General features: G+C 52.2%; 1 protein-coding gene across 1 annotated transcript in view; it reads right to left on the reverse strand.

The window, feature by feature from the left end:
- Grip2 (glutamate receptor interacting protein 2) overlaps positions 1-23,946 on the reverse strand; it is a 29,319-nt gene extending 5,373 nt beyond the window's left edge. Inside the window, exons 1-20 of the mRNA XM_051203317.1 lie at positions 23,842-23,946; positions 16,130-16,210; positions 15,751-15,886; positions 15,022-15,167; positions 14,306-14,392; positions 13,599-13,674; positions 12,538-12,683; positions 11,657-11,804; positions 11,403-11,572; positions 10,880-11,002; positions 10,465-10,608; positions 8,940-9,126; positions 8,375-8,520; positions 7,401-7,773; positions 7,164-7,309; positions 5,946-6,090; positions 3,989-4,128; positions 3,296-3,475; positions 2,344-2,515; positions 1,253-1,358 (exon numbers count right to left, since the gene is read on the reverse strand). Of these exons, the coding sequence (XP_051059274.1) occupies positions 1,253-1,358; positions 2,344-2,515; positions 3,296-3,475; positions 3,989-4,128; positions 5,946-6,090; positions 7,164-7,309; positions 7,401-7,773; positions 8,375-8,520; positions 8,940-9,126; positions 10,465-10,608; positions 10,880-11,002; positions 11,403-11,572; positions 11,657-11,804; positions 12,538-12,683; positions 13,599-13,674; positions 14,306-14,392; positions 15,022-15,167; positions 15,751-15,886; positions 16,130-16,210; positions 23,842-23,881 (2,892 nt within the window). The 5' untranslated portion in view covers positions 23,882-23,946. The remainder of the gene's footprint in view (positions 1-1,252; positions 1,359-2,343; positions 2,516-3,295; positions 3,476-3,988; positions 4,129-5,945; positions 6,091-7,163; positions 7,310-7,400; positions 7,774-8,374; positions 8,521-8,939; positions 9,127-10,464; positions 10,609-10,879; positions 11,003-11,402; positions 11,573-11,656; positions 11,805-12,537; positions 12,684-13,598; positions 13,675-14,305; positions 14,393-15,021; positions 15,168-15,750; positions 15,887-16,129; positions 16,211-23,841) is intronic.
- Positions 23,947-27,222: the final 3,276 nt, after the last annotated feature.

Raw genomic sequence — 27,222 nt, forward strand, 5'->3', positions numbered from 1 at the left:
AAAATGTCTAATAAAATGAATATTAAGATGAGCAAGACAGAAAACAAACAGAAAAGATTAAAAAAACCAAAACAGGAGGGTTTTTTTTGTTTTTGTTTTTAAACCTGCTAATTGGCAAGGCTGATGGAGGAGTGGCCTCAGGCAACAAATGCTAGAGTAAAATGGGGGTGGTGTTGGTAGCAGATGAATCAGCTTTCAGTTGTTCCCTAAACTGAACACAGAATGACTGTCAGATCCTCCAGTCTCATACATGAGTGATGTCGACCTTGCCCAAAGCTGGCCCCTATATCCCCCTCATCACCCATACCACGTGCGTATATGCCACACATCCACAAAGACAGCAGGGTGGCCTCAGAGTACCTCCATACACACACTCAGACATGCATGCCTTAAATATATGCATGTGTGTGCATGTCCCTCACAGCTGTCTGTGTATAAAGACACCTTTACACCCAGGGTGCCCAGGTGAGAGGACACATACAGTAACAGTTAATGCTGATTATTAACCTGTCAGAACTCAGAACCAGTGAGGAGATAAGCCTGGAGACGTGTCCATTAAATTGGGTTCACTGAGGAGGGAAGATCCACTCTGAATGTGAGCAGCACCAACCCATGGGCTGGACTGAACAAAAGGGAATATAGAAGCAAGCACGGCATTCAAGGCTCTGCTTCCTCGATGCAGATAAGTGACTAGCACTCTCCTGCTGCTGTGGCCTCATGTGCTGGCATGATGCACTGTGTCCTGGAAGTGTGGGCCAAAACAAATCCCCCTCACCATTTCAATTTATCATGTATGTATGTGATATGCATATGTGGATATGTGTATTTGCATGGGCATATGTGCACATGTATGGGGGTGCACAGGCATGTGTGTCTGAGTGCATGAGGAGGTCCAAGGTTGACATCCAGAATCAACCCCTCCACCCAATTGCTCTTTCATCTTATTAATTGCAGCAGGATCTCAATAGCTAATCTGTTGACTAGCTTGGTCTGGGTATTCCCTGACTTCTCCTTCCAGAGGCTGGGATTTGCAAGCAGGCTGCCATGCCCACTCTGCATTTACATGGATTTCCACTTAACCACTGAGCCATCTCCAGCCCCAAACCTTCCTTTTTAAAGTGGCTTTTGTCATATAGATGTTATACATCCCCAGGTGACATAGGAGCTTGACCCTATCAATGTGTAGCCTTCCCCAGCCCTTCAGTGTGCCTAGACATGGTGCCCAGCAGGTCCTCTGGCCAGGTAACAGTACCTCCAGCTCCCTTAGTAGTTCTGACTGACCACAGGACTCCAGGTCTTCAAGGGCCTCTCCAAACACTCTCCAGAAGCCCTCCTCTCGGGCGGGGCCAGGGGCTGGGCTGCAACAGGAACCACAGCGTCAACTCCTGGCAGGCAGGAGGGTGGGCGGGCCGGGCCTGAGGAGTCTTCATTGCCCAGGGCACAGTTCTGGGCTCCAGGGACCATAGGGTGTGCAGGCAGGCAGGCGGGTGTCCTCGGTGGCAGTGCTGGGGCCCCAGGGCAGTGGTTGGTGACACAGAATGGGGGGGGGGGAGAGACGCAGGGGTGACTGTTGGTGGCCAATTAGAACAGGGGCAGATGAGACGGGGTGGAAAGCGATGACACAGGACGCCTGAGAAGAAAGACAAACGGACAGACAGAAGACAGAGACAGACAGAAAGATCCATGGGATAGCCCCAGAAGACAGCCTCTGATCCCACCCAGACACATGGCACCACGGAACAGTGACAGGACAGAACCAGAACCAGCCAGGACACAGATAGATGGAGAAGGTGGGATATTTGTGCTGGGGGAAGGGTGGATGGCACCCATCCTGGTGGCCCACCTGACCCCTGACAGCTCTCAGAGCCCTTGGCCATTTGCCACACCATGCTTTACAAAGTTCTCATTTCTCAAAGTCCTGGCTTTGCTCTTAAGGAGAACAATGCTAGCACAGATAGAGAGGAGAACCCAGGCAGAGGAGGCATGGGTGTTTCTTGTGGGGACCCACTCTGGGAGCTGGCTGCTGGACCAGCCCAGTCATACACATGCAACATGCACAGCCCAGGACTGGTGGCTGTGAACTGAGGGTCATGCCTCATGCAGTCTGAGCTGAAGAGTGAGTCTGGGTTCACATTCTGAGTCTGGTGTTGCAGTTCACACAGACTCAGGTGGAGCAAGCCGGGCTGCTGTCTCACTAGGACAGGTTTGCTGCTATCTTTCTACAGGCCACCCTTTCCAGCCCTGTTCCTCAGGCCAGGAATGCTTTTCTGTCATCCCAGCTCTCCTTGTCCTGATGTTGTTACCCTCTGGCTACCTCCCCCACTTAGTGTTCCCACCACAGACCTCATCGGTGGATCCCAGTCCCCCTCCTCCTCCTCCGGGAAGCTCTCATCAGCAGGGCCAGGTGTGTAGCTTGTCCTCCGGGGCTCAATGGGTGGGGGGCTGCTCTTTGGTCTGCTGGGACGCCACTCCTGGGGAGTCACACTCCGAACTGCCATCTGTGGAGTGTAGGAGCCTGGAGGTGGAGAGAGGGATGTAGGTCTTCTCTCCATCCTTGTCTTGCCATCCCTCATTCCCAGTAATTGGATACCACTGGGCAGATCTGTACCCTTCTCAGGCTCAAGTGACCCGAGAGACCAGAAGTCCAGGTCACCCTAGCAAGTCCCTGGAACATCCAGCCATCCAGCAGGTGACATTGAAATTCCAGCACCATGGTCAGCTCCACAGGCGCGGCCTGCTCATGGGCCTCCTTGAGAGGGAGTTTCTGATTGGCCCACACTCCCAGACCTGCCTGCAGGAGCCCTGAAGACAAGCAGGGAGTCCTGAGCATAAGCTCCCTGGAGTTTGGGATGGGGACACTCAGGGAGAGAGAGCCAAGGCCCTAACTGAAACAGAGTGGGGATCCATCACGAACCCCTAGATGCTTCTCTAATTCCTTGAGCCTAAACCACAGGCCAGAGGGCCGCTCCAGTGGGCCTCAGCCACACTGGCAAAGAGAGCATTGTCTGCCTTCTCACCTGTGCATTGTCACTTCTCACATGTGTATAATGAACATGAGCTGACACTTGCTATGTGCTAGGTATGGGGATAAGGAGAGAGACAGAATGGAAGATGCTCTGTGCTCAGCTCGTGATGAGGAAAGATGGGACTACAGAGTCCTCCAAGGGGCAGGGGAAGGGTGGAGTTGGTCAGGTCACCCTCAGGAGCTTCCTCTGAAGCTGAGAGAGAAGGTTCCAGAGGGGCAGGCAATGGGATCACCTCCACAAGAGCCGGTCCAAGATCCCAGGCTCGTTACCTGGGCCCCCAAAGCCACCCTCTGTGGCCGAGCTGCCCCAGGACTCCACAGCACTGTCCACACTGGGTACAGCAGGTGAGACTCGGGCTGTCAGCAAGCCTCCCTTGAGGGCCTCTGGAGGGTCCTCGTCCACATCACTGGCTTCACTGAGGCTGCCTGACTGGCGGGGGAGGAAGGGACCTGGGAAGAGGAGTATCACCTGTGACTTCAGAGACACAGATGCTCTATGAGACTCAGTTTCCCTATCTCTGGGAACTACCAGGCACCTGGCAATCTGGCTGCTGCCATGTGAATGGGGCATACTAGTAAGTAAACCCATCACACAGATGGGAAAATTGAGGTTTGTGAAGATGAACAGTAAGTCAAAGGTCATCTGGTAAATAACAGTGGAGGCCAGATTAAAAAGAAGACCCCCAAGACTCAGATAAACTGTGGCGTACATAGAACATAGGAACATAGGACATAGGAACATGTAGGGACCTGAAGAGATATGAAGCAGTGAGGAGCATGATTTAGACCCAAAGTGTACCCCATACTCCACTGTGCAACTATGGCAAAGGGCCCCTCTCTCTAGGCCTCCTCATCAGCTGGTCCAAGGACCCCAACCTCTCTCTGGATTGGTGGCACATAGCCAGACCCAGGACTGGCCTTCCTCTGTAGGCCAGGAGATCCCCAGGAAGTGGCAAGGCTCACGGTCTAGTTGCTTCTTGATCTTCAGTGTAACAGTCTCCCCTGCCACCTGCAGAAGGTGGATGGCCTCGCTCAGGGGCCGGCCCTTGAGGCTCACACTGTTGATGGCCAGGATGCGGTCCCCCACGTGAATGGCACCAGTTCTGAGAGAGGACAGAGAGCACAAATGAGGTCCAGATGCTCAGGCCTCAGAGTGTGTTGGTTCTGCCTTCAAATCCCCACAGAGGCCCAAGGCACAGGCCTGGCTGGCTCCAGCTGTGTATGAGGAAGGATAGTCAGGCAGATCGGCACACCCTGGTATTCTCAGTGTTCCAGAAACACAGGGGAATCCTGAGCCCCCTCCCACCTCAGAGAGATGGGAAGAGAGAGAATGAGGGAAGAGGAGAGAGAAAGAGAGGGGCGAAGGATCCAAGTCATCTTCAGAGCTTCTGCTGGACAATTCTTCCCCTGATTCTAGGCTTTGTACCTCTGTTAGTTCAACTCAAAGTCACCCTCTTCCTCCTCTCATTCTGAGACAAGTCTTGCTGTGTAGCACAGGCTAGCCTATGTAGCACAGGCTGGCCTGGCACTCTCTAAGGAAGTCAATGTTGAGGCTTCTCAAGAAACTGAAAATAGATGCCCAGTGTGGCGGTGCACACCTTTAATCCCAGCCCTTGGGAGACGGAGGCAGGTGGCAGGTGGGGTTCAAGGTAACAATTCTTTAAAGGGAAAAATGAAATTTGTAGGAAATAATTAAGCTGAAAAAAATAAGCCAGACTCAGAGAGACAAATCATGTGTGTCTTCTCTCATATGTGGAAGCTAGATTTAAAATTATATAGGGAGGGGTTCTGGCAATTATAAAAGGACCTTGACAGGGACCAGATTATAAGGGAGCAGGGGCACAGGGGAAATAGAGGAGAGTGGGTGGATACTTGGGACCTGAACAGGAGGGGGCTATGTAAGGGAAGGAAGGGGATCAGGAGGAGGGGGGCACAGGGATAGAGGCTTGGCCTTGGGGGAGGAGTAAGAACAAATGGTGGCATGTTCTTATGAAAATGCCATGATGAAATCCATTACTTTGCACGATAGCTTTAAAAAATGCATGTTGGTTACATGTTGAAATGCATATTTATTTAAGAGTAATTTCTATTCACTCAGAAAGCCATTTTGGAGTGCAAGGCCGCAGGGACTGCAGCTGCTCTGGACTATTCTGCCCTGCCTAGAAAGTTGTGAACCACCCACCATTCCAGCCAGCACTTTGGAGTCCCCAGGCTCCACTAGGCCCCTGCAGTCTCTCTAGAATCCAGTAGAGGGCGCTCCAGGAGCAGTCCAGCCTGAGTCTGGACTCTGGCTAGGATCCTGGCTAGACAGCTGCGCTGGATGCTCAGACCCTATGAAGTTCACTCTTCACACCAGCACTTGCCCTGTTATGCAGGGCAACTCACACTTCCTAGTGCCCCTGACTCATCCCTTGCAAAGCTAAAGCTGAAAGATGGGGCTCACTCACCCAGGTCCTCCATCACCTCTATCTACCTCACCAAGGGGAAGTCAGGATACCTGCTTCTCAAGGTTCCTTCGCTGGCACAGCCACAGAGACTCTGAGTAGCAGGCAGCCCAGAAGCCCCAGGGTCTCAGGATAAGCCTCACTAGGGGGTCTAGCAATGGGGCACTACCCCTGATATTCAGACACATAGAGGCCTCATAGTGCTGACACTAAGGGGACAGACTCTCAGAGGCAACTCTGCCCTGCTGGACCCTTTAGCTGTGGTCCCCTGGCCCATTCTGTCCCCATTTCCTCTGCTCTGCTTGCTGGGCTAGGCAAAATTCCTGTGAAGGATGGGGAGCGGGTGCTCAGAGAAGTGATTATCTTTGAGTTGTTCAATGCTGAAACAGAAGTAAGAATCTAGATTGGGTGGTCCCAAAGCCCACCTTCTGCTTCCTGGTTGTCCCCAGGACTTCCTGTGTCACCACAGAGTTTACCTTTCAGCCAGGCCACGCTTTGTGAGGCCAGAGATGATGATGGGGTCAAAGGGTTCCTCAGTGCCGGAGATGGTAATGCCCAGGGGTCCACCATAGCGCTTCAGCTCCACCGTGTAGCTCACAGCGCCTGTGTTCTCCTGTTCATCTACAAGTGGACAGACTCCTGAGGGTGGGGACCAGGATGGGGAGGGCTGGTCCCCACCCCTCCCCAGCCTCAGTACTCTCCAACCACCTATGACTTCAACAACCCCTCACACACCTGCTCAGGCCTTCAGGGTACAACCTGGGGACCTGGAGGTCACCTCAGGCTCCCAGCCTGCTGCCCAAGTGCCATGAAGGGAAGAAAGAAAAACACTACATGGAACCAAGATATAGAAACACAGATTCACATGCCACCCATAGCAACTCAAGATTTACAGCCAAGAAAAGAGAGAGAAGTGAGGGGAGGAGGGAGGGAGGAGGGAGGGAGGAGGAAGGACCGGGAAAGGAAGGAGGGGAGGGTAAGACAAACACAAGGAAAGGGGAAAGAAATGAAAGCAGGGGCTGGAGATAGCTCAAGGGTTAAGAGCACTGGTTGCTCTTCCAGAGGAATGGGGTTCAATTCCCAATACCGACATGTCTGCTCACAACCACCTGTAACTCCAGTTCCAGGAGCTCTGACTCCCTCTTCTGGTCTCCCTGGGCAACAGGCATGCACGTGGTGCACTGACATACATGCAGACAAAACACCCATATACATAAAAACAAAATAAACAAAAATAATGAGTAAAAAGGAAATTAAAAAAAAGAAGCAGGAACGAAATAAGAACAGGAGACAAGGGAAACAAGGGGAGGGGTAAAAAAAAAACAAGACTGGTCACCAGTAGCGTCTTCTCCAGGGTGAGGGCCCCAAACTTACTGCCTCTCTGGCTATGAGGTTCACACTCCATTTGTCACACTCCTCAACACCCCCTTATGCTTCTCCTGCCTCTTTCCCCTTTTCTTTCCCTGTTCACCAGTTCAGGCCAGCCTCTGTTATGCCAGGACCAGCCCTGCAACCCGCAAGCCACTCAGATATCAGCCCTGCACATCAGTCCTGTCAATATCTCACACTCGGGAGCTTTGCAGTGGCTCCTGAGGGTCCTGGAGCATGGGAATGTGGGTAGCAGGGATCCATGCACAAGCCCTCCCAGCTCTCCGGAGCAGGTGGCCATCAGACGTGGTCTCCCAGGCACATACCTGAGTTGTCCTCATCTTTCCGGATCTTCAGCTTGACCACGTCCTCGCACTGGCGTAGGATCTGCACAGCGTCCTCCATGGGACAGTGGTCCAGGCGGATATTGTCAATGGCCAGCAGCTTGTCGCCTGGCTCGAGGGTGCCAGTCCTGCATGAGTGGGGGTGCAGATGGGAGGAGCCTGGTGCACAGGTGGGCACTGCCCCCCCATGGCCACTCCCCTGCTCATGTGGTGTCCCACCTGTGTGCAACGCTGCCCTTCTTGATGTCAGAGATGATCAGGGGTTCTCCTCGCTTTCTGCTGGCTGCTGTGGAGCAGGGGAGACAGGCTGTGAATTTAATCTCGAAGGGCCCCTGTTTAAGGTGGGGTTGTGAGAAGATACGGTTGACTCCTGATCCCATTACTTCCTGGCAGGGTGGCTGTGCACAAATCATCTCACCTCTGTGTGCCCCAGTTTCCCTTCTATAAATCAGGCTGCAGCCCATTGTGGAGATGTGGTGAGGTAAACCACTAAGGTGACAAGAGGACTCACAGCTGATGGTAATGCCCAGCTCCACGCCACGCCTCTTGGGTAACTTCACGTGGAAGGTCCCACTGCTTGGGATGACAGATTCTGTGAACCAACAGCCAAGGGTGACAAGAGACTCCGGAAGAGCTCAGAGATCAGCATCTTGCACCCACTCTGGCTCTCATGGGTTGGGGCAGGGCAATATCAGAAAGTGACGGTTCCAGCCCTACCCAGCTGCTTCTGCCTGATGTAGGGGGGAGCTGAGGCCTAGAGGGCTGACAGTTTGGCTCCAAACAGCTGAGACAAGGCAGAGGCCAGAGATGGTACCTGCTAGCCAGTGTGGGGCTTGCAACAAAACTTGGCCCCCTTGGATCCAGGCGCTTTCACAACTTGTCACTTATTCATTCCACACCCCTGTCTCCCGCTGTTTGACAGATGGGGAAACAGATGGCAGAGGAAGGCAGTGTCCTATCCACATAGTGTAGACCTCCCAGGACCAAACACCCTGATCTAGCTTCCGGAGACCTTCAGTCCCACTCTATGTCCCTGCTGCACGCAATCCACTCTGTCCTCCTGACTCCTGTATGGCACTCCCACCTCCCTATGCAGGGGTTAGGCATTTACTGTGCATGGTCTCAGGGAGCAGAAAGGGGGTGAGGGGACCAGGGTCTCAGGGTGTGTGTGTGTAGATGGGTGGTCTACTCACCTGCCACATCAAACTCGATCTCCAAAACAACTCTGCGGGCCAGTGCTGCATCCCGCAACAGTTGGTTGGCTTCTTCCATAGTTCCGTCCTCAGTGGCAATGCCATTGATGGCTAGGACACGGTCCCCTACCTGCAGCAGACCACACCTAACCCCCAGAGCCCAGTGGGAAGAAGAAGCCAATGACTTGAACCCCAGCTGTGATGCAAGGTGGGGGCCCACTCTCGGCTCCTGGTCTCTGTGACAAGCACCCCCTCCAGCTAAGGGCTTAAGCTTGCTGGGCCTCAGTTTCTCTGTCTGTTCACTGGAGATGGTTCAATTGTCCTCACAAGACACACCGAGTCCCAGAGGCAGTCAGGCAGCAGGGCTTAGGTACTTTGTGATTCTAGGTAAGTGTACCCACCCTTCTGAGCCTCCCCTTCTTTAATTGTAAAATGGGCTGGAGGTAGGGACAATATGGTGATTAAGAAAGGTATATTTGTGAAGCTGGGGCCCATAGTTGTGACTCAGTTTATCCACAGGGCTTGAGCTCCCCAAATTGCAGGCCCATAAAGGCAGTGGGCTCACCTCTCAGCAGGGCTGTCAGGTTCAATAAAGCGCACCAGTGGTGGAGAAGACAGGGTCTCGGTGGCAAAGATGCCTCCCTGGAGCTGGAGGCCGAAGCCACTGAGGGGCTCTCCACAGAGCACAACTTCCGTGATCTCCGTATGAACAATCTGCCCACCTGGCCCTACCGTGCTGGAGGCCAGTGACACTGTGGGAAAGGAGGGTTTAATGCTCAGAAGAACACTGGTGAGGCCTTCCAGAGCTGCCCACTGAGAGTCCTCAAGAGGTCTGGGAGCCAGAGTGGCAGGTGTGCAGGAATCCCGGGGCCACCTGGGATGGGTCTGGGTTTCTATGTCTGTGCAGGGGCATTATGGCGTCTGCCCTGCACAACCAGTGGCTAGGAGTTAGAGACTGTGATTTTGTAAAACAGAGGTTCAGAAGCCTGTATTATTTATTATATTACAGAACCCCCTGTATCCATAGAACATATGTTCCCAGACCCCAGGAAATGGCTGAAATTATGGATAGCACTGAAGTCTACAGACACCCATGATGAGAATTCACCTACAAGCAAATCTCAGGAAGAAAGAGATTAACTGTAGCTAATGATAAAATATAATTATTATACCAGTATGTTCTCAAAAAATTACTAGAATCACTACTATAGCACTTTTTTATTTGTTTTGAAACAGGGTCTCATGTAGCTCAGACTGGCCTTGATCTTTCTGCGTAGTTGAGCATGACTTTGACCTTCTTATCTCCCCATCCTGGATGCTGGGATTACAGGCATATGTCACTTTGCCCATTTATTCTGTACTTAAGGATAAAACTCAGGACTTCATACATGCTAGGAAAGCAATCTACTGCCTGAGATACACCCCTCGCCCCACGGCTATTGCTCTTTGGGAATTATTCAGTACAGTAAGCAGACATCTGCCAACCTGGCCAATAGAGATGGTATAGAGTGATTGACAGTTGAGAAGCATATACATGATAAATGTGCTGGATGAACATGCTGTTCACATCCCAGGATGGACCAAGTGGTGCTTAGAGCATTGTCATTCCCTCCCTCCCAAAGGAACCCCTGGCCATGTCTGGTGGTGTATGGCTGAAATCATAGCACTTGGGAGGTTGAGGCAGGAAGACTGAATTCTACATCAGACTGGGCCACATAGTGAGACTTTGTCTCAAACCAGAAAAAGAAAGGAATCACTAACTCCTCACCCATTGCCCCAGAACCTGCATCTTACCACAGGCAATCTATCCTCAACCTATTTCTGTCCTTGCGGGTTTCTTTGGACACATCACAAGAATGATCTTATGAGGCTCTTGGTGACAGACCTCAGACACTGAACACAAGAGCTTCAGAGGCTCCTTCTTGTCATGGCTGGGAACTCCAATGTGTGGCCCACCACACCCAGGGGACCAGGGTGAGCCTTGCATGTTTAAGTCCATTCTTCACCCTACTTGGCACACTACCCCAAATCTCACCCCCAGCCCCATGCTGTGCCACACTGGGGCCCCATGGGGACGGCCTCCAGCTTACAAGAGCTCCTGTGTTCTTTCCTTCGCTGCCTCCTCCGCCCTGCTGTTGTCCTGGGGCTCATGGGTCCTCGGGGCAGGGTGCTGGCGTTGGCACAGGGAAAGGCGGGGTTCACGGTTGGTGAGGAGAAGGGAGTTGAGGACAAGGCTGGGGAGATCAGAGCACAGCCCTGTGAGCCCCAGAAGGGCCCTGGTCTGCAGGGGTGGAGTTGGAGAACCATACAGCCACATAGACAGAGACAGGCATCCCCTCTGCCCTTCACCAAAGTCCCTTACTGTGTGACTCCCTGACTAGGATTTCCACAGGCCTCTAGGGACAGGCTGAATGACAAGGGGCAGCCCTCTGCTCCAGTGTCCCATACAATAGACGCCGCCCACCAGGAAGGATGACAGCCATGCTGCGGCAGCAGGTACATTACATCGACTCTGGTCCTGGCCTCCAGGTGCCCAGGTGGGGGCCCTGCAGTGGCTTGGCCTCGGGCTGTGGCAAGAGGGGACACATGGGTCCCAGCGGTGCAGCTGCTCACTCCTCTGTACTCTCACTGTGGCAGAGGGAAGAGGAAAGTATCACAGATGTCTGGAGCCACTCAGCAGACTAGTTCCCCAACACACACAGTGAGATCCAAGATCTTTGCCCTGTCCAAGCCAGTGAGGCAAGGAACACCCTGATCACACACATTGCCACCCACTATGTGCCAAGCACTGTGCCCAGGCATCAGTTGCAGTGACAGGCAGGAAGGCCAGGCCATGGCCCAGAGGTTCCCAGATGAGTGCTACCCACAGAACCCTGTGCAGCTTCAGTTTCCCTGGCAAGTGTGGCAGCGTACGAGCTTCACACAGTCCTCCTGTCTGCTCAGGGCTTCCATCCCGGAACTCTGGTGACTCTCCCATTCTCCCCATCTCATCCCAACTTTGGGTTCCCAGACCTGCTAAGCTGCCTACCTGCCTCTGGGGGCTTCAGGGGCCGACAGCTTTGGGGTGCAGGCAAGATCTCCAGCCGTACTTTCTCAGTCACACTGGCCAGGAGCTTGGTGGCCTCCACCAGTGAGCAGTGTTCTGTGCTGGTGCCATTGATGGCCAGGATGTGATCTCCAGCATGCAGGGCACCACTCCTGTGGGACAGGGGCACAGAGGGGCTGGTCTAGGGGACACAGCCACGGGCTGCCACGGCTCTGCACTCCCCTGCCTTGTCTCACCTGTCCACCACGCTGGCTGGCTTGATGCGGTCGATGGTAATAGCTGGCTTGTTCCGGTGAGAGCCAGTGGTGAGAGAGATTCCCAGGGCAGATCCTGGGGTCTTGGCTATTTCCACCACCAATGGACCTGAAGCATTGGCCACGGGGTCTGGAATGATGGGGAGAGGAAAACAAAGAGAAAGAGTTGTAGAAAGTAAACATGTTCACTGTCCCACCTGGAGTAGCCCTCCTGTCCTTTAACCCTTACTACTGAGGAAAGGGGTGGCATGGAGGGGAAGCGGTACATACAGCCACCAGCAAATCAGGTTGGGCCTCCATCATATTTCAGAAACATCCTCTATCTGCACCTCAAGCACCCTGGTCTGATACCAGGTCTCCCCGAGACAGCTCCTCACTCTGTAGCCCTGGGGCTTCTGCCTCCACTGCTTCTGCCTTGGATTCTCCCCTGCAGCCAGGCTGGCGCTGCACTCTCAGGCCAAATACTCCTGCCCCAGGGCCTTTGTATGTACACATGCTACCTAGAGCTTCCCCAAAGGTTCACTCCTTCACTTCATGTCCTGGTTAGAACCTATGGGCAGGCTGCTTGTGTGTGCATGTGTGTGTGCACACACATGTGCTGGTTTTCCTCTCCCTATGCTCTTTTCTTTGCCACCTAACACACATTGCCTTACTCAGTATGCTAACTGACATTCCCTCCCCCACAGGACCAGAGACTTCACCTGTACTGTTCCTACAAGATCCCCAGTGAAATCAGGAGATGCCTGACAAAATCAAGAGACTCAGAGAGGCTAAGGTACCGGTCCAAGATCACACAGCCTTTGTAATGCTGAGCATCTGGGACCTCTTCCTGCCCTAGCCCTTGCCCTCAGACTCCAGCGTACCTGGGGTGGCCACATCGTACTCCACCTGGAAAAGGGCCTCATGGCTGCACTGTCGCAGGGTGGCTATTGCTGTAGCGTGGCTGGCCCCATGCAGTGGTATCCCATCTACGCTGAGCAGTCTGTCACCCACCTTCAAGGAGCCCTCCCTGTGGGGGAGGTGAAAGACCAGTCAGCTGAAGGGCACAGAGATGTCAGTGGATGCAGGGAAGCCTGAGGAAGTTAGGGCTGAACAGACAGAGAGGGCAAGTAAAATGTGCCAGGCCAGCTCTGATGCCTTCTACATCACAGCATGTTTGAGCTAGGGGTGTTCTTCAAGAATACTCACTCACCTCCTGAACCAGAGGCATATCTGGCTGGGGACACACAGCATCAGAGATGGGGGTGGCCTATGGGCACCATGTTGCCCATTATAGAGTCTCCTCCCATTGTCCCCACCCTGATTTTCCAGTGGTGACTCTGGCCTAGTGACAGATGAGCTTGGGAAAGAACTCAACAGGGCTCCAGTTTGGGCTTAATCCCTGCCCTGGAATGTCACCCCTGACAGGTGCCAAAGCTATTCCAGGAGGTTCTATGAATAGTGACTCATGTAGGGCCTCAGACCAAAGACAAATTTAGATCAACAACAAGCCTAGTCTGGGCTTCTCTTAAAATGGTCAGGAGTCTCCTGTTCAGAGATCAAGGGTGAGGGGTCAGGGGATGGGGCAGGGCCTGGACATATTCCTCTCCCACACCCTGTCCTCTAGACACTGGTGGGCTGAGCCAGGCAGTGCTGGGTTTTAAGAGGCTTTCACAGACAGTCCCAGTGATGGCCAGTCACAAGGCCCACAGCATTTTGCCACAAGCCGAGTTTGAAGGTCCCTGGGAAGAAGAAAGCTGGGGTCTCTCCTAGCCACCTCAACTAATTCCCTGAGTGACTCTGGGCAGATTGTCCCCTCCTGGCCTCAGTCTGCCATCTGGGAAGTGATGTGAAGATGCAGGGCCTCAGATGGCCCCACAGCACCCACATCTACATGTGTCAAGTGGCCAGAGGATGCAGATGCTTCTGCCTCAGGCAGGCTCACCTGTCTGCTGGGCCACCAGGTCGCACGTAAGTCAGGACCAATGGGCGGGATTTGTGCAGGTCCTCATGGGCACCTCCTGGACAGAATTCAACAGGAAGTTTCCCTGGTAAGCAAAGTCCTTAATGCCAGCTCAGCATCCTCCTTCCCCACAGGTGGGATGAGAAATAAGAAACAATCCACATCCTCTCAAACAGCATGCACTTCCTGTGACCTCATCCTCTCTTCCTTTTGCCCTAGTTACTCAGTTACTCCTAACTTTGGCGCGAATCTTTCCCTACCATCTCTGTTGTTGGGCTCTCATCAGCTGTGCATACTTCATTGTTTCCCACAATTGTCCACTTAATGTTTGACTCAGTCAGTGGTCCAGGGTCCTTTAAAGTCCTAAGCAAGGGCTAGTGAGACATGGTTCAGGTAAAGCTCTTTGCTGCCAAGCCTCATGACCTGAGTTTGGTACATAGAACCCATATATACAATGAAATGAAAGAACTGATTCCTACAAGCTGTCCTCTGACCCTTACATACATGCCATGTTGCATACACACACAGACATAAAGTTCTAAGAGATAAAGAGATAAGAGAACTTCATCTAAGAGATAAAGTTCTAAGCAGAATGTATGCTGCAATTATTAATGTAACACAGAACATGCATGGATTCTCAACGACCTTGTTCTTGTCATCCCAACTCCAAGGATGACTGTCACACTGACCTCTGAGAACAAATCCAAAGCTATTGCCTTCCTTGTAGAGGGAGACATCCACTGTCTTAGAAATGATTCTCGGGTTGTTTTCGGGAGCTATGGAGAAATCGAGGCCTCCTTTGAGTCTCTCTGTCACATCTCTGTGCTGATAGTTGTGCCCAAGACTTGTGAAGTGACCAGTCATAGAGTCACAGTGACAGCTGACCTCTCTCTACTTTACAGGCAGAGGAGGCGGGGCACTGGGAGCTCCTTATCTCTGCCCACACCTAGTCCACCACAGACAGTGGAGAGGACCTGACTGTTCATGAGGGCCACAGCAGAGCACAGGATGAAGCAAGACTGGGCGCTAGGCCAGGCTTGCTTCCCATCACTCCAGTTAAGCCTTTAGACTAACATTGAAAATTCAGAGCTGGGAGAAGTCCTAGGCCTCTGTGCTCAGTGCAGGGCAGTAGGGTCAGGAGCGAAGGGTTAGGGAACAGGTTTTTCAGTCCATGTCCCCAGACCTTCCTTTTGATCCAACTATGCAAAATGACAAGTTATGAGTAGGGTCCCACCACCACCTGGTGACAACATACTGTATTCATGCCCTAGCATGTGTGGCCAGCCTCTAGACATCACCCACCCTGTCTAGGTGATCCCCAATGCCCCCTAGGCCTGGGCAGGGAGGCAGCTGTGACCCCCATGCCTGAGGCAGTGGACAGGGTTCCCTGTCCAAGGGCACCCACCGGGCGGGGGCAGCTCATACTCCACCTCCAGCACCACGCGCTCGCCCACGTTCTTCAGCAGTGTGATGATCTCATCGTGTCGGAGCCGGGTCAGATGGATCCCGTTCACTGAGCGGATGTAGTCGCCTACATTCAGCAGATCACTTCTACAGCAAGAAAGCCAGAGTCTGCATTGGACCAATGATAACCTCTGGGTACCAACATTCACACCACCCTCCCCTGGGATCCTCAGAGAGCTGAGACTCAGAGTGGTCCTTCCTTTATCCAAGGCCACACAAGCACCTGATCAACCAAGGCAAGGTGTGACACACAGAACTCCTCAGCCTGTCCCACTGTGCTGGCTTGGTGACAGCATCATGGTGACATCTCTGACCATTCTGTATAAGCGCAAAGTAGAGCCATGGTGTCCCATCTGTCACTCCTCCCTTATTTTCTTCCCATGGTCTTCTGCAGCCCTTCTGATTGATTTGTCTGGATGCTCGGGCCAACATCCAGCCCTTGTTGTCTAAGGAAACATCCAGAACAGTGTGTACACTTGGAAACCTGATGGGAATCTGCCAGGAACGTGCTTTGGGGGAGGGTCAGAGGGTGCATGGTCTTGCCTGGAAGGGATGCTGTGGCCATAGCAGAATTGAAGGAACCAGCCACTTAGAGGCTCCTCCGTGGCGGACATCAAGGTCCTCACCTATCTGTCTCCCAGTGCCCTATCTACTGCCCCACACCTCTCACCTGGCTGCTAGGCCCCCAGGTCTCAGATTGGAGACCCTGGGCTTCCCATCCTTGTCAGTTCCTCCTGAGATAGTCAGGCCCAGAGTGCTGCCCTCACGCTTGATCAGCTCCACCATTGTGATGCCCCGGAACTCCTCTGTAGGCAGACAGGGGGATGAGCAAGCAGGCAGTGCCCACTCTGGGATCAAGACTGGGGAGGCTAGGGCAGGGAGGTAGGCACTCAGCCACTTTAGACTGCATGGCATCGCCTCCACCAGGGAGGACCAGAGAGGATGAGTGACACACGGAGGGCACAGGACCAGTTAGTGGCAGTGCCCACACTCCATGAGTCACTGGAATTCTCAGGGCAGAGCTCCAGGCAAAGCACGATTCACCATACCTGGAATGCTCTGGCGGCGGCACACCAGGGCCCCATCAGGCCCCAGTGCGTCCTTCCCTCCTTTTGAGTAAGGCCCATCATCTGTGGGAGAAAGGTAGAAATTATAATCAGAAACTTTCATTTTCATTCCACGTGGGGAGTTTTCTACTACATGCCATTCATCAGTTACACCTGGTATCTGGTAAAGGCGTCCTGGGGGTCTCTTCAGGGTTAAGAATGCTTGGTTAAGGATCCCCACATCTGGAGTTTCTCAGCCACTCTAAGGCTGAGCATCTGACATGCCCATGTCACAGTTCATATTGTTATCACAGGTGATATTGCCCAACTATCCAGAAAGGAAGCTAAGACTCAGAGAGGAAGAACTCACATTCAGGATCACACAGCTGGGGATTTGTGACCTAGCTTAGAACCCAGGCCTGTTGGCCCTGTCCCAGGATTTAGATGTGTAAGTTCACCAACCTTAGCTTTACTAAATGAAAAGTCCTTCCCATTGCTTCATCAGGCATCATTTCTCAGCACCCCCCTCTCTACGTTCAGCAGATAGACTGCGGCCTGCCACTCTCTTCCCAGATCCTTACCCCCCTTCTCTCACTTCCTGTCTCCTTATCTTCCTGGGACATGTCTCATCTGCACAGACATTTGTCTTTGGGGGACTTTTTAAAGACTTACTAGAGCACAGTGTGGTGGCACACGTTGTAACCCCAGCACTCCAGAGGTAGAGAGAGGTTAGGAGTTCAACTATATAGTGACTTCCAGGTCAGCCTATGCTATGAGGCCCTCACCAAAACAAAACAAAGAAACACCCCATACTGTTATTTCAAATATAAAGAAAATATAGTCAGTCCTCTGTCTCCACACCTGCAGATTCAACTATGAAAAAATGTTCAGGAAGAAAAAAATGCTTCTATACTGAACATGAATTCCTAAGAGCAGGATAGCACACACAGGATGGCAGGTGTGATCAACACAGACATTGTGCTGGGCATTTTAAGAAATCTAGAGATGAGGCAGCTTAGTTATCCCTCAGTATCCACCAGGATCATGTCTCTGAGCCCCAAAGAACCCCATGAGTGCAGATTCTCCAGTCCATTCACAGAACAGTATACTATTTTACACAACGAGTACCTTTTAGCCTAGATGACTGGGTAACACAATATGTAAGATGATGGTGGAAAAAAAAAAAGACTTGTGCATGTTCAGTACAAATTTCTCCTGATAATTTTATGCATGGTTGATTGGCCCACAGCAGAGGGACAGGCAGTATAGGAGGCTGACTGTCCTTGGGATGCATACAGGTAACATACAAAGATGAAATTGTTTTAGGAATGTGATCTAAGCTTTGTAGCTTTTGCTATTCTCAGGCCTTGGAAGCATCCCATCTTGGACACCCGGGGACAACCCCAGCACAGCAGCACCTGCATAACCCAGAAACTCTAATGGCTCAGTGGTGGGCACTGGCTTGGGAGAGCTGTGCCTTTCCCTGTCTGTTATTGGCCTCCTCACTCTTTCCCAGGCTCCCCCTCATCTGTGTTTCAGAACAGTCTGAAGTTACAGAATGTCCGGGTCACCAGCACTGTGGCGAAGCCACTGCCTCTCCCTCCCTGCAGGACCTCTGTTTTACACAATTCCTTCTCTGGACTTTCCTATGCTCACAGCTGTGCCCCATTTGACACTCACTGTGACAGATGAGGAAACTGAGGCTCAGTCCAGCAGTTCCAAAGTACACTTTGTGTCCCCATCCCCACCTCATGGCCCAGGACCTCTGTATCTGCCAAGGCTCATTTTTCTCAGTACCTGATTGACAGCCACTAAGCTGGCAGGCTCTCTGTGCTGTCTGAGGAGGTGGCATCCTTCCCTGGTACCAGGTGTATGTGCAGCTTCCCACTCCTTCCTTAGACCTCACTTCATCCTTCACATGTCCCTTAACAAGTCCTGCTCAGAGTAGAAAGGTCCATTGTTCTTAGTGAATTGTGCCTGTCACTCCACAGCTGTAGGGAGGTATCTTCCCCCAAAGCCTCAGGGCTGGTGTCAGACAGAAGTCATAGTCCCTCTACAGGTGGTGAAGGCCACATGCCTCATCTCAGTTAGGTCTTGCTATATTAGGGGTCATCCTGGGCAAATCAGCCTAAGTCAAGACACCTTGGACTATCCAGGCCTCAGTGAGTTTCTCAACCTCAACTCTACTGCCTTTCTTTCCTGTTTTTGGAAGGGGTCTCTTTATTGTAGGAAGATTCACAGCATTCTTGGTCTCTCCATTTCTAGACAATAGATCCCGAGGCAGTTAAAAATTATTCCTGGGATTACCAAGTATTCCTGGAGGGAGCCACATCAGCCTCCACTGAGGACTACTGTTTATGGTCAGGGACATGCTTGGCCGACACAGGGGAAAGGTTTGGCCAGGGTCATGGCCACAGCTCACCTGAGGCCTATGGAAATCTTCATCATCTTTGATCTAACCCATGAGAAACTCTCTGGGTTACATTTACTCTGCTGAATGGCCAGGCTCCTTCTGCTTCCTCCAAAGCTGGTAAATAACCAGTCAAACAGCAATTAAAATGAGCAGCATTTTTAGGGCTGGCTCCTGGAGTGGGGTCCCAGCAGCTCTGTGTTCACCCTCCTTTCCAGACCCATGTTCACAGCCGTCGCCGATGCAGGCAACACACCATTTAGTATAATGCCTCCCTTTACTGCTCCCTCGTACGTCCTTCATTATCTCCAACAAGACATTTCTTAGCTAATAAAATTAGAAAGGCTGCGTTCCATCGGCGATGTGGTACAGATGTCTCTAGTATTTCACCAAGATGATTCTGAAATTGAAATGTGTCTTATCTGGGCAAACCAGATCCTGCCTCATAGGCTCCTCCCTCTTGGGCTATGTTGGGGAGATGAGAGATAAGCTTCAAGGTTTATGCATCTGTGGGGAAGGGTGTGGGGGGCCTGTGTTTCAAGGAAACTGAGGACCAAGTTTATCCACATCAGTGACTCCTTTGGGATGCAGCCCTGCATACCTGTAGGTTGAAAGTGGAGACTTGAACCCTGAAGATAAAATAGAAGGAAAAGAACTGAAGGTTGGGCATCCCCAAATACTCTAGGCAGTCAGGGTTGGAAAGCTAGAGTGTCCCTCTGAGGTCCTCACAACCCATCTTTAAAAATGACTCTCCCCACCTTCTTATCCCAATATTCAGATCTTGTCCAGTGCTGAACTTGGCCATGGTAACTTCCATGGGGCAGTTAAGTCACATGGATCCTCTATTTGTAACACTGAGCGGCCTCAACTTTATCCTTCATACAAATCCTGCTAGCCTTGGGTGCTGGCTGTCAGCTGTGCAGTTCCAGACTTTGATGGGACAAGGTCACGAACAGGTTAATGGCACTGTCAGTAGGTAGGGCCTGGGGAGAGGGGTCACACAAGCATGAGAACCTGAATTTCGGTCTCCCAGAACCCACATAAAAATCCAGGCATGTGCACAGGAGTGCACACAAACACATACACCTATCTACACATATGGGGGGGGGGAGACAGAGAGACAGAGAGACAGAGAAGTTAGCTGAGGCCAGATCCAAGACAGGCATTTCAGGTTGAGCCCAGGAGGCTCCATTGGAGATGAGGTGGTCTTACCAGCTAGGAGGTCTACTGGGCAAGAGACTTTTGAATCCAAGACTTTCTCCTCCCCCAGTCATATTCAGAACAACACATAAGGAATGGATGGTATCTACTGATGCATTTTCGGGAGGAACATCATACCTTTCCCCACCCAGGAAAACCTTGGGATAAGAGAGACTGAGGCAGAATTCAAACCAAGAGTCAAGGCAGGGTCAGAATTGCCAACTGGCTGCGTGCCTTGAGCTTCTATTCTTCATAGTGGGGGAGGTGTCTCCCTCGCTGAGAACAGTGAGAAGTTAGGGGACCACTTTATTTATAGATGCTTCCTTTGAGTTTGGCCCCCAGCATCCTCCCTCAGGGAATATGTTCACATTCTCCTGTCCTCTTGTAATTTTTTTTTTTTGGATGGGGGTTCTTGTACCTGGTAATTACATGCTTAGAGATGAAGGCTTTTCAAAAAACATCTTTCCCACCAATTTCAGCTAGAAATGTGCATTTAAAAAAAAAACAGGGATATTTTTATCTGCATTTTTCTAGTCTCCTCCTTCCAGCGATGGCCAATTATGAGCACTATGTCAGTCAATTGGTGCTGTAGAAATTGCTTCAGAGGGAAATTCACTTCCGGGGCCCAAAGGGAGCCAGGGCACAGGCTTGGACACCTGGTCTTGGCTGCTGCAGCTAGGATGCTGGGGAGGGGGGGCTTTTTCTTTTCTTTTTTTTTTTCTTTTTTTCTTTTTTCTTAGTCAAATCTTGCTGATCCGCCTTACATCTCTCTCTCTCTCTCTCTGCAGCCCCGGGGAGCTACTGAGCTCTGACAAAGGGAAAAGGAAGTCTGTCCCTTGCCAGGCTGCTGTGCCAGGGTGCCGCCCAAGTAGAATGGCAGAAAGGGGACATGGGGCGGGGGGGGGTACTGTAAACTTAGCTGACGCCTGGCATCTGCTGAAGATGAAGACCCCTTAGTAGGATCCATGTTTTCCCATGACAGCTGGATCAAGGTCTCTTAGTATCCCACTTTGACAGTGGTGATTCAGTGACAATTCCTGGAGAGTGGCTGCTTGCATCATATCCCTGTCCAACCTTGATTTCACTACCAGGATACAGAAGTCATTGTTGGTATTCAGAGGGAAGGATGAACTTTGGACTCAGGCCAGCTAGGCACACTGATACACGGGGGGGGGGGGGGTGGAAACTGAGGCACAGAGAGGGTATTACCTCATGGCAAAAGATGGAGCAAGCTTTGCCTCAGGCCTTGTTCTAAGAACTTCAAAGTCACCACCACTCTGTCTTCATTATAAGCCTGAGTCCAGAGTGCCACTGTCACTATCATGGGATAGATGGAGAATCTGAGGCACACAGAAGTTAGGGGACCCACAATAAGGACACTTAGATTCTGAATGCATTCAAGCCCAGGTCACATGGCTTCCCAGGTCATCTGGTCCTGCCCTGTATGCCCCCTCCCTCTGAACATGATAACACCTCAGGGACCTCTCTGTTCCAAGAGAGGTTGTCCCACAGTGACACCCCTGTCCCCAAAGGGCTGCATCAGCACAGGGCCAAAGTGTGGGCTTTGGTCTCTATAGCCAATAGGCCTCCAGGAAGCTTGCTTTCCACGGGCAGATGCATGGGACAACAGATATGACAACCATGGTACATTTTCAGTGGCATGAGCCCAGCAGCCACACATCAAACAGGAATCCTCATAGTGCAGTGCCAAGGTGGCCAGAGAGAACACAGATTGGCCACTCTGCTGGGCTCTTCCTGGGACAGCCCACTGCAAGCATCCACACAAACTGCTCAAAACTGGTCAGTCTCACTGGCATCCCTGTGGTGGGGAGACAGCTGGTGTGCCACCGAGCATCCTGGAACCAGGTGTGCCTGACCCAAGGAGGATTCATCCTTCACTCCTAGCTCTTTTCCCTTCCCCTAGCAAGAGCACCAAAGATCCCACGTGAGGTTGCAGGAAATGCTGGCTAGGTAGGGCAAGGCTCCTTGGAGCCATGACTAGAGTTCTCCCTGTTCCTGGAAGACTTCCCAGACATCCAGACATTCTTTCTACCTCCTGCAGTAACCTGATAAAATGTCCCCAGTCAGGAAGGCCATGCCCATGAGTCTGTGTATGGACTCATCCCAAAACCTCTTAAAGTCCCTATTAACTCTTGCCGTTTTTCTTTTCAGCACTCAACATGATCAGAAAGACATCACTGTGCTTCCAGTGGGGGTAGGGCTTTCTAGTGTTCTGTAAGCATCTAACTCTTGAACTCAGTCCCCATTTGTGGGTGAGGAGAACAGCCATCAAAGAAGCCAAATGAGTGACTGGAAGCCAGGAATAGGAAGGGATGGAGCCTGGGTGGAGCCCACCTCTCCCTGGCTCCAGGCTCCTGGCTGACTCCCAAGTGGGTGGCCTCTAAGATTCCCCCATGGCCACAGCCCAGGACTAGAAGGGGCTCCAATGAAACCCCTGAGAGGGGGGGGTGCCAACAGGGATCCTCCATTGTGCATACATTCTGCCTCAATTGTCCTGAGTCTGGCTGAGCGGCCAGTGTTCACTAAAGCCTGGCAGCCCATGGTGACAAAGATATCTTTGTGGTTAGGAGTCAGAGGACATGCCCATCCTTCAGGCAGGATTCAAAGGCTGTATGTATATGCTGGGATGGGTGATAGGTGGGGTTCTCAGCCATGTTAGTCTGAGTCAGACCTACTGTATATGTTATCTTCCATCCTGTGGAGTTCTTAGAGGCTCTCAGGAGACAGTCCCTGAGGAAAGATCCACTCTGGCAGAGTCCATTCAGGCCAGAGAGAGCCAGGTTGCCTGCTCCACAGACCCCAATCCCAATTCCACTCACACATAGGCCTCAGCCCCCATGCCAGTGACCACCTGTTAGTCTCCTTTCCTAGCTTAGAAGAGGTCCTACAACTAGGCCTGGCCAGTGAGAAGCCCTGTGGTTGGTTTAGCAATGGGCATGGGATCCATGTTGGGTCCTGAGACTTTTGAGGGAACTGTTGAAATAGGCTCTGTGACATGAAGCTTGGTGATTAACAAAAAGGAACCGAAACAAAGCTGACCTATAGAGGAACAGGGAAGGGATAAAGAAAGACAGAATGCCTAGATCCTACATTCCTGGAAGTCAACCAGTACTGATGCAGGTGTAATAGTGTGGTCCTATGACCTAAGGAGGAGATTCTTAAGGGCTACAGTAGTGAGGGAATATGCATCAGAGGCCCTGAGAGCTCAGGAGCGATTATCAGACTTCAGGCTTAGCCACTCCCTCCTGGGAACTCAGAACACCAGATCGCAGGCCCCACTAGAGGTGGGGGCCCAGAGGCCAGAAGACCAGGACACAGGCTCTGCCGGGGTGGGAGCCTGAAAGCCATAGAGAGTGGAGTAAAAGCCTAGAAGGCTCGGGTTTAAGCCAAGCACAGGAGTTCTGTGGTTCCCAACTCAGACTGTTAAGACTGAAGTGTCTCTTGAACACTTGTGACACTCAGTGGCATAGACCCTGAGGGGTGTGTAGACTATGTAAGGAACTGGGAGAATTGAAGGGTGGTGACCCCAAGGCACAGGGAGTAGGGTGATCACACCATCAGGGAGTGGTGTCAGGCTGGCTCAACTAGCTGAAGTTAGGGAACAGACAGATGGACAGAGACAGGGATCACTATACTCACCTCACAGCTCCTCCCCAGTCCCAGACATTACCACTGCCATCTAGGAATGCAGCAGCTGTGCCCCGCCCCTCTTCTGAGTTTCAGAGCCCAGGGCTCCCAGAAGCCTTGACCTACCCTGGTCTGGGGAAGGCTCAGTCCTAGTGGACGGCCCCATGCTCCCAATGCCTGGCAGCACTCCCCACTGGGGCAGGAGGGGCAGCCTCCCTGGGTTCCTGGCTAAACAATTTGTAACCTGTACCCTAGGTGCAGCCCCGAGAGGCAGCCTTCCAGTGACAGGACAGCTCCAGAGCAGACAACCCTTAGTACCTGCCTGGCTAGGAATCCCATGCCTTCTTTCAAATCCAACTTCCAAAGTCCTTGTCCCCTAGAGTGGCAGCCCCATTCCCACCATCCAGGTCCCACTTGGCAGCACTCAGCTGGTGTGGTGTCTGCATGCTCCACCTACCTGCCTCTGCAGGGCTGTCCCGGCTGAGCCCACACAGCATGCCCGCGGTCTCTGCACTGCCCACAGCTCCCAGCCACACACCAGGTCCCTCCCTCACTCTCCCAAGGAGGGGCCCAGGAGCTCCCTCCCACTGGCTGGGCACAGTCCACCCACTGCAGCCTGCTCTCTACTTAAAGGGGACAAGGCTTTCATCACGGTGGCTCCAAGATGAGTATATGAGACCCCCTCAGCCCCGGGGGCATATGGCAGCACCCAGGCTCTTAGAAGAGTGTGACCCTGGCTCCTTACACAGTGTCCTGGGCACAAAGGTTCTGCTCCTAGAGTGCCCCAAGGCTTTGACCAATGACTGTCCTCCCTGAACCTCAGTTTTCACATCTGGAAGGGAGAATAGGGCTTCCTAAACTTTATTCTTATAAGGAGAAGATTTCAGCAGGACCAGCACGGGCTTCCAGCCATAAGTTGCAAAGTACAGCCTTTCTGGCCATGGCACCCCTGGGCACCTCTACAGGTGTTGACAATCTTCCCAGGACCCTGGCACTGATCCCCTCTTCTCTCTGCCTCACTTTTCTTTCTGGAAGGAGGTGCTTAGGGACCATGAACCTAACAGCCTACCATACACAGTGTCCACAAGTCCATATTACATGAGATGAGGACTGAATATGCCAGGCCGGGGATCTTCCACATCTAAGCTTGATGGGCAGAGGCAGCTGGTCATGGGCTGCAGTTACAGCTGGCAGGCTGTCCTTGCCTATCCCAGATGGGCTCCAATCCTGCACTCTGATAGGCCTCCTTCACTTAGGTCCCAAGACCAACCAGCAAGATCCTAATGTAGCTGCAGGACCCTCTAGATGGGGTGCGGTACCTACTCATTGTTCCTGCCCTATTCCACCCTCCCAGGGCTACACATTGGTACTGAGAAGAAGGACAGAGCATTAGTGACACACGGCACCAAACAGGGGCTATCCACAAACTGTGCAACTGCACAGGGCATCCAGAGAATACAGCCGAGATTTAGATACAGGGTCCTCACTCCCAGGGAACTCTTGGCTGCCCAGTCACTATGGAAGTCAGATTGTACTCACAGTCTACTCCAGGCCAGCTCTGTATTCTCTATCTGTCTACAGGTTCAAGTCTCTGCCTTGCTCTCACACCCTAGGAGGCCTTCCTTGAGTAGAGAGGGAACTAGAGGGTCTCAGGGGAAGGTTCAGGCACTGGGCAAGTTCCCTGGATCAGTACTGAGGCCAAGGTCAAAGATCTAGGGGCACTGTGCCGCCAAGGGAGAGTTAGTGAGGATGGAAAAGATGGGCCTGAATCCCATATGGATGAGTCATATCGAGAGAGAGAGAGAGAGAGAGAGAGAGAGAGAGAGAGAGAGAGAGAGAGAGAGAGAGAGAGAGAGAGAGAACACAGGCTCCAAGTGTCCCTCTGACTGGAAATGGCAAGGAGGGACTGACCATAAAGACATGGGCCTTCACGAGGGCACAGAGGGCTACCTGGGCATCCCAACTCCACACCAGTGGGAAAGAAGTTACCAGAGGTCCTCTAGCAGAACCTGCCCATCTGCAGTCCCCTTGAGGAAAGAATGGCAAAAGATACACAGGCGTCTGGCATGACATCTGCTCTTTCTTTAAGAAAACATTTGTTCTCTTGACAGACAAGTTTCTAGAGATTCTGATTGGCAGTGGCAAGCTCAGCTGGAGTTCTTGGTCTCTTTGCTGCTCCTTTGGAATTTACTTTTGTGGTTGAGAAGCCCTTGGAAAGGTCACCCCATGGATTAACAGGCGAGCCTGTTGGTTGGGCACTCGGGGCCAGAGACAAAAGCAGACAGAAAGGAAAACATGTTCTGCCCTGCCCTGCCCCCATCCCCCCACCACACACTTTTATTTAATTTTGTCCATACACATGTGAGGAAGGGACTGTTGGGGGGGGGCTTGTAACAAAGAGGATCTAAATGTGAACTCTGACACAGAAGGGCTAAGCAACTGATCTGGGCGTGGCTGAGTCTCCATCCCACAGTCAGGTCTGGGACCACTCAGGATTTCAAGGGCTAGCAAAGAGGTCTGGGGGCGCAGATGATGAGCATGTGGCTATCTAGAAACTAGGAAGCAATTAGGAAGAAGTTTTGGGGCCCGATTTTGAAGGAGAATTAGAAATGAGAAGGCAGCTACCATGTGAACCTGTGGGCAAAATCTTCCTGAAAGATGAGGGAGAAATAGCAGATGGAGGTCTGTGAAGTCTCATTCCTCCAAGTAAGGTCTGAGGGATGCCGTGCATGCCACCACCGGGGACTTGCTAGAAGTGTGGTCCCTCGGGCCAAACCTATCTGTTAACAAATGCTTCTGAAGTCTAAGTTTGCTTTCCTCCTATAGGCAATGGGGGTGCCACAGATGGTTGTAGGGAAAGAGGGTGAGGAGTCTTTGCCAGGAACTCAGGCATCTTGGAATGCCTGAGAAGTCCCACCTGGGAGCCAAGTGCAGGCCAAGCTGTTTCTGGGACCTGCTCCAGAGACCACCCCTCTATCCCAATGCTGCCAGCCTCAGGGAGACAGAGGAGAGGGAGACAGATTGTAGGGTGTACGCAGTGGCCGGGAGCCAGGTCTCCTGCAGTTCCCAGATATAGGGTCTGACTTCTCTGTGCTCCGACACACTGGACAGCACATAAGGTGACCCTGGAGGGTGGCTGGGCCACTTAGCTGGCAGGGACTCTGTGTCTCCAAACCCAGAGGCTGTGTGTGATTATCAGGAGATGGTTTGCTCATTCAGCCTTTCTGGTCTCAGCTTCCTAAGTTGTAGAATGGTAGCATAAGCATGGATCCCAAAATGTGGGAATACTGAGATGGGAGCAGGGCTCCTCACAGGCATGCTGGCTCTGCAGGTGGGATGTTCCGTGGTGTCCCCATACTGATAGACTCACAGGATATCCAGAGACCCAGGGGCCATGACCACAGTAGCCGGCAGTGTATGGGTCCTGGAACAGAAGCCTGGGGACTGGATTATACTTTATCTACTCTTGGGGCTGCACTGCTACCCCACCAGCTGCTGACCTAACTTGGACTCCGGGGTCCAGTACAGTGAGGTGAAAGCACAAACCCCTGGCTCAGGTGTTTCATTCCATTGTGGACAATAGAGACACCTGTACTAATGGCCAGAGAAAGCATCCATCCATCACCTCCCTGCCAAGTACCTCATAGCAAGACTGTGACATGGACTAGCTGCTCTGCCTCAGCATGGTCAAGCTTCATTACCCATGAGCTGCGAGTGGCCCACCTGTAAGGAGGAGGGTGAGACCCTGGAAGAATTGTTCAGACTATGGCATTTGTGCTGTGGCTGACTCTCCCTGGCCCTGCAGGTGGGATGTTCCCTGGTGTCGTCATGCTAGTGA

This window comes from Phodopus roborovskii, unplaced genomic scaffold (genome assembly GCF_943737965.1).
Source record: "Phodopus roborovskii unplaced genomic scaffold, PHOROB, whole genome shotgun sequence".
Taxonomy (NCBI): domain Eukaryota; kingdom Metazoa; phylum Chordata; class Mammalia; order Rodentia; family Cricetidae; genus Phodopus; species Phodopus roborovskii.